We start from the raw sequence: 12309 nt of genomic DNA on the forward strand, positions 1-12309 counted from the left end.
CTCTGTCATAATGTACGTGCCATATAATTTTTTGTTGTTTTTGTGTGCGTTTATTTTACCGAAATTTTTTAAGGAATTTAAATGTTAAAAAACTATTTTTATGAATATCTAATTAATTAAGTATAGGAATAAAGGAAATGCCTGTTTTTTTTTAATTTAAGCAAAACAAGACAATGGCCAATGGGATTCGTTCAGGTTGCAGTCAAATATTTATTTAATTATCAATTTTGTATGTTGAGATTTTAAAGTTTTAATTAAATTAATTTGCGTATTGAGATAAATTATTAACAGGCTGTAGTCTGTTTAAAGTATAAGATTATTGATGACAATATGTATCATCATCTTTTTTTTAATAGTATGTATTTTTTAATAAAAAAATTGAGTATTATTAAACAATATTTATTGTTTATTTTTTTTACAATTCATGTTTGTTTTAATTTGAAAGTTTACTAAGCATAATTGTTTATTGCGACTATTTTATTTTTGTAGCGACGATATAAATCTACTTTTATTTTAATAAATATTTAATATTTTTTACAGCTTATGGGTAAATATGTCGATTTCATGATTTTTGTGGATAATTTGCTGATATGTTTTATGACGTGTGTTTTTCTAACGTTTTTGGAAGAAATGTTTGTTAAGTTTATTTAATCTTGAGTTCCTTTATGAGTTTCACGTTAAAACTCATTGGCATCCATTCTGTTTAGCAGTTTAACTGTATTCCGTGTTTCTTGTTTTTCGTTGTCAAACTATTATATTTTGTTATCTAATTATTATCTATCATTTACCTATCTGTTTTTTATCTGCAATTTTTTATCATCTATATCCTGGCCCACCCCCAATGAAGCTCCCAAACTGAGCAACGTGGTCTTCGATAAATATGTGAACAAGAAGCGTTTTTATATCAAGTTTTGTCAGCTTCTTCGCCACAGTCTCACTCCACGTATAATTTTCTGATAACGCCTCATTAACACGTACTTTTGATTTCGGCATAAAGTGTAAATTCGATATGATTAAGGCAATTACAGCCATCTTCATTGATTTCAGAACATTCATTAATTAGCCGTACTTTATCAAATACAAATACATATCTTAATTGACGTCCAGGCACCTTTGAATCAATACATTGTGAAAAAAGAGCCTTATGCGTTCCTAGGTAACTTTGTTACATTTTGCATTAAAAATAATATTTCAATAATAGACTTTGCTTATACAATAGTACAATACTTTTATAAAATCCACAAAAGTTTTTATAGGAAGAGTAGATATTATATAAACTTACACAGAAATGTCATACATTTATATGTTGTACAATGGTATTAAAACAGACCAAAAGTAGGAAGTCCGTACATATATCACGAAACCGCATTACGAATCTGGTACAAAATGAGCTTACACAGATTAATGTTACTACATTAACTTGAGGGATTTAGTTCCACTTTAAAAATTATATAACTCGGTCTGTGGTTAAATCTTATTTTCCAAACCCTATGGCTCAGTTTTATTAATGTTGTTGTAGAGGGGTATCATCCGCTGCTAAACGTAAACCTCTTCTAGCTACTTCGAGATTTATCCAACGTCTCCAAGAAGCTTATAGAAATGGGGGAAAAGCTATTTTACATGTAAAAAATAATTATTTACAAAATTCTCTGAACTCTTAACGTTAAATATTTTTAAATTCGTTTTTGTAGAAAAAAAGTGCATCTATAATTTTCTTAGTAAAATATAAAGATAAAAATGAAGAATGCTTTTTTGTAAAAAAAAAAAGTGAAGATGTTCAAATTAATGTGGAGAGGAAAGTGGGCATTATAATAATAATTGTTATTGAATACCAGAAAGTTGTGTCTCTTTAGTAACCTTCCATATCACACGTTTGACTTATCTCTGGAAATAATAATTGGATTTAAAATCTAATAATTTACACTTGCGCACAACTGTTGCTGATCTATACTTTAAAGTATTTGCAGCTCTTTATGACTTCCTGTTACATCGGAAATCACCATCAACTTTAAGTTGATGGTGATACATTATTGTCTATACATTACTGTATTTCCAGATTTTCATTAGACCTACTTTGTAGAAGATACTGTGACGTAGTTGTCACACAATGTACTGTTACTCATGTACTAAGTTAATAAGAAGGGGTAACACTTATTCCAGAGCACGGTATAAAATTAACGAAGAAAAAAATACTGTCACTAATCAGATTATTGAGTTTTTCTTTATCTATATATAAAATCTTAAATTATCAATGTTGTTGCGTATCTCAGAAAAATATTTTTAGCAAAAATGCTCCCTTCATCAATCTATATTTTTTTTATAAAATTCTAATTCAAATTCCAAAGACGTATTTTAATTGAATTATTATATCCACCCCATGATTACAATTTTATCAAAAGATCTTTCAAGATGAACATTCTTTGAAAATATTTTTAAATAGAATTTTATACTTACCTGAAGGTAAATCCGAAGATATTAATGAGAGACAATCTTTGCTTATTGCCGCAGGTCAAAAAGAATAATTAACTTACCTTATTGTTATAGACGTCCAAATAGTTTGGTGCTGAAAATATCGTAATTAGAGAAGGGAAGCCTGTCGTTTGACTTTTTCTGTACATTCTATATCTGAAAATTGATAAAAAAATATAGGATTACAAATATTGTTTAAAAACATACTTAATATGGTTCTGAAGCTACTTTCTTATTGCATTTATATGTTATTTCCGAATGTAATGTGATCTCTTATTCTCCCCCAACTACTTAACATTGAAAAGAACTTGTTCCCATAGAATGTCTGCTCCAGCGTTACTACAGTGCTGGCAAAAAAATCTTTACATTGCCAAATAAATCACAAAATTCGAAGAAAAATTGCATGCTTTCTGTCTGCGCTTGTCTAGCATTTGAGGGGAGAGGGGATAACTAACGATAAGGGCGACTGTCTCATAGTTTACTGACCGCTTAGTTTCTTTAGTTTATACTGCGTGTTTGTACTGTACACAGTTGGCTTTGTGAGAGTAGTCAGTGTTAAATTTCTTTTTATTTACTTATTACAGTTTGGGATCGTTAAATTCTAAATTGAAGTGAAAAATATGGGTCGAAAGAAACTCACACAAAAGGAAAAAGTTACTGCTTTAACTTTACTTGAGAAAGGGGACTCTCTAATTACCGTAGCACGTGATACTGGTGTTTAAAGAGAGGCAATTTATCAATTGAAACGGTTGGGTGCATCGTTGACTTCCGGGACTATTCCGGAAAGAGAACCTGGTTCCGGAGCTCCTAAACATCATCTAGGACTTACACCATCATCAGGTGTGAAGTAATGTTGAATTTTTCGATAACTGCCACAGAACTCAAAAATAAACATCGTGATCTCCTTCAGAACGTTTCAACAAGAACGATTCATCACCGGCTTCAGAAAGATCTAGCATTATTAAGTCGAAGTGCTGCAAAAAAGCTCTTGCTTACAAAAGCAATGAAGAAAAAAGATTAGATTTTTGTAAAAGGTACCAGCATTGGGCACCTAAACAATGGAAAAAATTCATGTTCAGTGACGAAAGTACGTTTAGGTTATTAAGTGGAAGCTCCAAATTTGTTTGTCGTCCATACACCACATCAAGGTATGTACGATCCAAAGTTCACAATTAAAACCGTCAAACATCCTGAAAGTATAATGGTATAGGGTGCGTTTAGTGGAAATAAAGAAAGGGCAGAGTTGTATTTCTTGCCAAATAATTTTACAATGACGGCAAGCAACTATGTGACTATTCAGGAACAACATTTATTGCACTTGTGGGAAACTCACGAATATGTGACTTCTTTATGCACAATAATGACCCTGCTCACAAAGCCAAGTCAGTGTCAAAGTTTTTGAATGATTACAATATCAACGTATTGAAATGGCCAGGTAACTCGCCCGATCTTAATCCCATCGAGAACGGCTGGAATATGATGAAAAATAAGGTTCAAGAATGTTAATCGAGAAGCATAAATCAGCTAAAAGAGGAGTTATGGATGACCATGGAAAAAGAAAATGTCTTAAACAAAGTGACAAACGTGACAACTAATTTGTAAAATTAAAATAATAATTATCCTGATCGTTTTATTCACTGTATAAAGATTTTTTTTGCTGGCACTGTACATCGCGGCCCTACCAATCAATCTAAGATATTACACAACGACCCTGCCAAACCATATAAACCAAGGGTGGTCAACCTGGCGTAAGCGGGCCACATGCGGCCCGCTTGGTGAAAAAGAACATTCTAATGTGCGTATCATATCTGATACGCACATTGGAATGAAATATCTGATACACGAGAGTATCTCAGTAAATATGATTCAAGTATTGTGACAATTTCTGCTATGATATATTCGTTTTAACAACCACAACGTTAAGCTGATTTCTATTGTGTGCGTTATAGCAGTGTGACTTTGACATACACATCAGAGTGCAACCTGCTATAACCACATATCCTATCTATTTTTTTAAGTGCAGTGAAGGTAATCAAACCTAGCTGCTTTTTTTGTTTAATTAATCTATGATATTTTTTGTCTAAAGGTACGTAATACTTATGTCATTTTACTGATTTTTCTAGTTAAAAACGAAGACCTAGAATGGCCTCAAGTAGTAAAGCTGTTGGATTAAAAAATATAAAAGTCACGAAGGAATTGAGAAATTTTCAGGACAAATGGACTATAAACAAATGGGCTATGATCTATCGCTAGAGTCTACATCCTATGTAACAGCTAGTTATTCAGGTCATAATACTAGCAAAAAAAATCGAAGACATATTTTGATGGAAAATAGTTAAGGAATGTTTGGAGAGTGTCGTGGAATTATGTGCCCAGAAAAGAAAACTGATTTTTCAAAAATAAGACTGTCTCGTCAAACTATTGCTAGGGTGGTCGACGAAAACTTATTGAAGACAATTTGAAAAATCGAGCATCCAAGGTCATAGCATTGGATGAAAGCACAGATTTAACAGATACCGCCAGTGGCGATTTTTATCAGAAATGTTGGCGCCCATTTCAACATAAAAGAAGAATTAGCGGCACTTTATTCGCTTAAGGATACTAAATGCTACGAGATCATGAAAATTTATGTGCAAAGTCCCCTAAAATGAACCATGTTGTGAAGGTGGTCATCAAAACCATGAACTATATTAAGTCAAAAGGATTGCATTACCATCAGTTCCAAAATATTAAGTGTCAAGATTTTCTCTTTCGTCCTATGCCCCTTTTACCTTCAATCTTGCCTTCTAATATTACCTGGAGCTGCTCAAATTCCCTATGGTGCATTATGTGTCCTAGATATGTCGTCTTTCTAATTTTGATAGTATTGACCAGATGAGGGCGTGTGTTCATTGCTCTCAGAGGGCATGTTTATTATATGGGTAATAATTTTGTAAAATTAATTCTGGTTGTTAAGTAGTTCTTGTTGCGTGTGCGTAAATTTGTTATTTCCATTTTTTAAATTGATTGATCTTATTTCTGGTAAATAAATCTGAAAGATTATTATCCGCATAATTAAATGTTAGAATGTATTAGTAAGCGTTTTGTTTCGAAGTGTCTATAACGTGATGTCAAATAAACAATGTGTTTGTAGTGTAGCTCCAACGACCTAAAATAGATATATAATATGTCGTATAAACTAAAAGAGAATTAAAAATGTAAACAAAAAATGTCAAAATATATAGGGCGTACCATATAAAAAAATATAAGTTGATATTAAATTTCCTTAGTGAGACCCTCTTAAAAAAATTTTTGTAAGCCAGTGAACTCTTCCATAATATATCTGTCAAAAGTTTTAAACATTTATCTTAATAAAGAATATATTTAACCTTTTCGTTTTCGACATTTTTCAATAATCGCCCTGTATCTCGCTGATGTGGAAAGCTATTGATGATTTGATTGGGCAACCGTTACTTTAATAAAAAAAAAAAGAAGTCATGACATCTCAACTACTAGTTTTCGGTATACCCTGCAAAATATACCAATCTGGGACACCCTGTACATCTGTGTGTATGTATTTAATATTAATATAATTTCTTACCTCACATAGTTATTGTGTGACCACCCTTTGATTTTTCAGGATTGGATTTATTTAGTTAAGCTTTTTACACATTCTTGTTATTCATTCAAACCGAGAGAAAAACTAAAGATGCCTTTAGTTTTTGTCTGTTTTTATATAAATATTATATAAATGAAAAACTTACCCAGCATCCTGTGCTTCATGTGCTCTTATTATTGATAGAAGGTTATTATTTTGTAGAAAATCACAACAAGCAGCGTAGCTGAAAATAAAAACAAATTCGTTAATTACTTCTTACAAATTTATATTGCTCGTATATAAGACTAAAAATTTGTTCAAGGAAAATATCTACCGGGATTCTTATGATTAATATATGGGAAGATGCCGAAAAAATAGTCAGACGCAATATTAATCCCTATATTTAAAAAAGGTTATGTGACCAACTCTTACAACTACAGACAGATTGCACTACTTTATTTGATAAACTTCATAATTTTAAACCTGCGGGGGCTATGTTAATCCCTACTTGTGAAGTCTATTCTATAACTACAGGAGCCTGTTGCATTCTATCGCTGACTGTGCTGACTATCATTGCTGAGTTTAGCTATTAGCCCATCCGTGGCTAAATTCCACAAGAGAGGAAATAAAACGTGCGTTTTATTGTGACGATGGTGGTCAATTCCTTTTAGACGAGTCGCCTTTGTGATTGCTTCGTAAGAGGTGTTGTCGAACGCCCTCTATCCGTTCAGCGTTATTTAGAACAGACATTTCCCGGACGATGGATTGCTAAATTAGGTAAAATTGAATGGCCTTCCCGTTTACCCAATTTGAAACCTACAGATTACTTTTGTTGGGGATACTTAAAAAGTAGAATTTATAAAAGCCCAGCAAAATCAATCAGCAAGTGTTGCAGAGTTGGGGCAAAAAATTATCAATGAATTCATATTAATTTCTAGAAAAACATGGAGAAATGTAATAGACGCATTCTAGCATCGTTTGAGATACTGTCAAATTAACAACGCAGAACATTTTGAACACTTAATTACCTATAAATTAATTTAGCAATATAGTAAACTTTAATTATGTTTAAATATAGTTGTAAAAGTTGTTCCAAAATTCAGGAGAGGTTTGAATTTCCCGCCATTTTAGCAGCAAAAGTGTTAATAAAAACAACACAAAAACAGCTTGATAGCTGACTTTTTAGGGTGAGTAAAAATGGAGAGCTACGCGGTAGAACATCGAGTTTTCATCGTTAACAATATTTTAAAAATAATGAAAGTTTGGCGGTCAAAATACGGTCGTAATATTGATTTAACTAAGGGAACTATGAGTAATTGAAAAATTCAGTAAGACTAGATTAATTGGTTGCACTAAACACACACAAAAACCAGCCTCCAGAATGTCAATATCGAAGCAGTAGGTAACAGTGTTGGTGAAAGTACAGGAATATCAATTTTGCGTCGTGGACAAGAATTACCAATTTCAAGAAGCTTTCTACAGCGTACAGCGTATACTCACTAAAGATGTGCATCTCCATGCTTCCAAAGTTCAATTGATACAAGAACTAAAGTCTAATAATGCCTATGTACAGCGAGAGAGTTCGTTGAATGGATTATTGAACATCAGCAAGTGGATTTTGATTTTTCGAGCAAAATCATTTTAAGAGATGAAGCACATTTTCATCTTGATGGTTTAGTTAAAACGTCGTCAAAATTGTCTCATTTGCGGTTCTGATAAAATGCATCCATAATGTGTTAGCTGTTTGGTGCGGATTTTGGGCTGGAGCCAGTACTGGACATCATCCAGCCTTCATTTATCACGTCCACTGCTGAACATAGGCCTCCCTTAAACCCCTTAATTCTTTGCGACTTTGTGCTCTTTGTTGTCAATTTTTCGTGATACGCCTGACGTCGTCAGCAAAACGTGTAGGTGGTCTTCCTCTACTACGTTTGTCTGATCTTGGCCTCCAAAGTGTAATTTTGCTCGTCCATCGTGAGTCATGCATCCTCGCTACATGGCCTGCCCAATTCCATTTTTTACTTCCGCTATGCGTTCCACAACATCAGCAAAACAAGTCCTTAGCAGATCTTCGTTTCTTATTCGGTCCCGCAACGTCACTCCCAGCATAGTAGATCGTTTCATTCGTCTCTGGACATATTTCTTTAAAAATGGGGCTGGTGAAGCAGTAATTGTTACTGGTGTTCAATATCGCAACATGATAAGAGAGTTGTTGCTGCCTAAACTAGATCTAGACGTGTAATCTCCCGTTTCGGTTATCACAATTGGCCCCCTAGATCGCGTAATTTAACACCATTACATTTCTTTTTATGGGCTTATTTGAAGCCAAAGGTCTATGCCAACAAGCCTACAACCCCCCCGTGCGTGAAGGAGGAAATTCAACGCTGCATCAACGAAAGTCAGTCATACTTATGCAAAATAGCCATGGAAAATTTCGACAAAAGAGTGCGTATGTGCCAGCAAAAGCCGGCACATACGCCGGGGTGAAGGCTATTTTCCTGATGTGCTGTTCCATACATAACCCTATCCTATGTACTTTATGATTCAACAAAAAACTATTTTAACAATTTTAAGAAAAAACCATATTTTTAATTAAATTCAAATCTTTAGTAAATTTTGAGACACCCTTTACATAGTTTAAATCAAAAAATTTACTGTGATGATTAGATGTTTCCATGCTTTTGTTTTATCTTTTCAGCTATGTTTCTATGCTTTTCTATGTTCCCGAACTATGTTCTACGCTTACATAAAATCGAAAGTATTGTATTCGGTTGAACCGGTATTGAAGTTGAGATTTCAATAAAAGTACAATGTAGGGGAAAGGATGAGGTAGCTGGTTTGATGATTTAAAAGCAAATATTTGTAAAACTATATTCTCACGTTCCTACATTTGGTAGATAAAAAATAATAATAAATCTCCAATGACCAGCGACCTATAGGTCGCAAAATTGTGGATTAGTACTAGTGTAGTAAAATTGAAAATAGAATAATTAAAATGAGACTTACGGTAGAAACATTTTTATTCTATAATTTACATAAATAAATAATGCGGTAACTCTGTAATTTGTCGGACCGGCCTTACGAGTAATTGGCACAAAAAACTGTTAATTTTTTTCAGGATTAAAGAACAATTTCAGGTACTTACATATTAGATGCACTAACACTGAATTTAATGAAGGTAACTATTTAATAAAATAGTATTAACTTGAAATCTGTTTCTATTTGACAAGCGGGCTTCTCTTTGAGAAGACGAAGTGATTTAAGGGTAGTTTGGTTAAAATAGTTTGAACGTGAAAAACTGACAGGCGCAGTAGATACGATACAGCAGAAAAAAAAAGCATGTTATGCTGATCGTATAGTCTTTAATTTAGTTACACGGGAAACTCAAATAGTTATAATTATTATTGTTTATTTATTGAACAAACTATCGTAGAAAAGACAATTAATTTTCTACATACAATATACAGGATGTTGTAAAAAAAACCAAAGTGACTATTGGTATTAGACAAGTGGTGAATCTGGCAATGTTATAAACATCAAATTTCAAATTTTCATATTGCAAAATAGGTATATTACCATTTTTTGTATAATTTGAACCATCCATTTAAGAGATAATGAGGTGTTTCTACACTTTGCTCCACTCGGTGTATAAATTTTTTAAATAGCTAATTGCGAATATAATCAAGTTGTCAATTCAAACCATTTGACATTAATTCGATAGAGTAATAGATTTTAATTCCACATATTATCAATCAATTAGATAATGTTCCCCAAAGAGTTAGAAATGTAACTGCGGGAGAATCACATACTAGTTACGTTTATTTTAAAGCAAATCATATACACTTATCCCGATTTTTACAAAAAGAAAATACCTGATGACCTGCCAACTTTTTTCACCGAGATATCTACCGTATCCACTGTTTACACTCCAGATAATTATGTACTCTGCCAATTTAATTAGGTCAATGAGACATTGACGGTACAGGATGTTTATAGAAAATACGGTCACAAATGAAATGATGAACTGATTTGAATTGCAAATGTCTTTGAACGGGGCTGATTTTACTCTTACAATTGTTTACTTTGAAAACAGGGAAGCGAACTAGAAAGTTAGCTAAAATGGTTTGAGGAAATGGTTTATAAAGTGTGTATTTGTTCAATTGGTAACAAAAATACTAAAATACTTTTAATTCATTTAACTCTAATGTACAAATTCTGGAAGGAATGATTACTAACGTTAATTGCGTATAGTGGTGTAGTGGTTCCTAGAGTAGTTTTTTATGTACTTTTGTGTTATATATAAAAGTAAGTTTAGATAATACATTTAGTGTCTCGGGCATTTGGTTATCGTACCTTTATACCAAATCTTGTTTTTACATTAACCTCCACTAAGCAGTTCTGTACTGTTAATGAAATAATTTTTGAATGTTTTGAAAATTATCTTGCCACTGTGAATGTGCCTGATTCCACTAATACTTTATATACTCAGTGAAATTAGAAGTGTTACACCCAGAAGGAATAATTTCTTGAACTTAATTTTTTGGCAACATAATAACTATATTTAAAACATGCTATGATAACAATACCAATGTTTTATCTTTTCTAATTTTTGTAAAAGTAAAGTTCTACCTTTAAATTTTTTTGTGAAAAGACCGATTTGTGAACACTGGGTCGTATAGAAATTTTTAGTTATTATTCCTCAGTCTAATTGTATTCCGTGTAAGAAAATGCCTCGAGTTCAAAGACACCAAAATTACCACCATGTTAGAGATTTTGACAGGGGTAGAATTATTGCGTATAGAGATATGGGTTTGTCGTAACGCGCAATTGGCCGTCGCATTCGATGCTCGTATGCGTACATTATACCGTCGCATTCGAGCCTTTGGACTGGTTTCATTCCGCTCACGACTAGTGGTTCTTTTGACTGAGGACTACTGTAATCAACGTTTGAATTGGTGCAGAAAACGGCAGCATTGATTGGCAGAATGGAGTAATGTAGCATTCAGCGATGAATCACGATTATGTTTAGGAATGCATCGTAGAATGGTAAGACGCCGCCGTTGAGAACGATAAGATATCGGTATTGTTGTTAAGAGGCATATACACAGGACAGTTGAGTACACAGGAGTAGTGGTTTGGGGGGCTATAGCCTATGATAGCCGATTACCACTTGTGTTTATTCAAGGCAATATGACAGATGCGAGTTATGTTGATGGTATCTTAAAAACCACTTTACTCCCTTATCTCGACGGCCGTCGAGACGTCCTTTTTTAGAAAGACAACGCGCGTTCCCATCTCCTCCTCAATATTTTCTCCTTCGTAAGGATATAGTGGCGTCATGTAATTTGTTTGACTATTTCTGCTCCTCGTAAGCAAGGATCTGTATCTTCCCCTAAAACTACGTCTAGTTAAATGCTACATTTTTCCGATCTTACTATCTGGTATGGAGGCATGGACGCTGACAGAGACGCTCGCGAAAAAACTAGAAGCATTTGAAATGTGGATGTACCGACGCATTCTTCGTATATCCTGGACCGAACATGTCACCAACATAGAGGTACTCCAAAGAAAGGAGAAAGAAATCGTGAGCACAATCAAACAAAGAAAGCTTGAATATCTAGGCCACATATTGAGACACGATAAGTACCGTCTACTGTAATTGATGGTCCAAGGGAAAGTAGACAGTAAGCGAGGGCCAGGCTGGAGAAGATACTCGTGGTCCAAAATCTGCGGAAGTGGTTCGGGCTCACATCGGTCGAACTATTCAGAAGCGCCGCAAACAAGATCAGAATTGCCATGTTGATAGCCAACGTTCGCAACGGATAGGGCAGTTGAAGAAGAAGAAGATTTCTGTCCAATTATCTCTCTCCTGTGCGTGTTGTTTTGCTTCGGAGAATGAGTAACTAGTCATCTCCTTTATTTGGTCTGACCATCGTACTGGAGAGCTTCCTCTGGATCTTTTACCAGCTACGTTACCTTCAACTATCATTCGCTCCACGCCTTCTCTTCTTCTAGTTATATGTCCGCGTCCCCATATTGCTCGTCAAACTATGGACTTTCTCCAAGAAGCTGGCGTAACTGTTTTGCCGTAGCTGCAACGTACTCCGGATTTAAATCCTATCGAACACGTATAAGATATGATGGGAAGGAGACTGTTCACTTTGCACCATCCTCTACAGACTCTGGCACCGTTAATACAAACATGAAGTTCAAGTTGCTTGGAACGAGGTGCCACAAGCTCATTTTGTCAATGCTTACACATA

General features: G+C 34.0%; 1 protein-coding gene across 5 annotated transcripts in view; it reads right to left on the reverse strand.

Annotated features, from left to right (window-relative positions):
• LOC140449622 (serine/threonine-protein phosphatase 2B catalytic subunit 2-like) overlaps positions 1-12309 on the reverse strand; it is a 727881-nt gene that overhangs the window by 168639 nt on the left and 546933 nt on the right. For all 5 annotated transcript variants that reach the window (XM_072542882.1, XM_072542878.1, XM_072542873.1 and 2 more), the window contains exons 7-8: positions 6213-6290; positions 2532-2625 (exon numbers count right to left, since the gene is read on the reverse strand). In XM_072542882.1, the coding sequence (XP_072398983.1) occupies positions 2532-2625; positions 6213-6290 (172 nt within the window). The remainder of the gene's footprint in view (positions 1-2531; positions 2626-6212; positions 6291-12309) is intronic.

Source organism: Diabrotica undecimpunctata, chromosome 1 (genome assembly GCF_040954645.1).
Source record: "Diabrotica undecimpunctata isolate CICGRU chromosome 1, icDiaUnde3, whole genome shotgun sequence".
Lineage (NCBI taxonomy): Eukaryota > Metazoa > Arthropoda > Insecta > Coleoptera > Chrysomelidae > Diabrotica > Diabrotica undecimpunctata.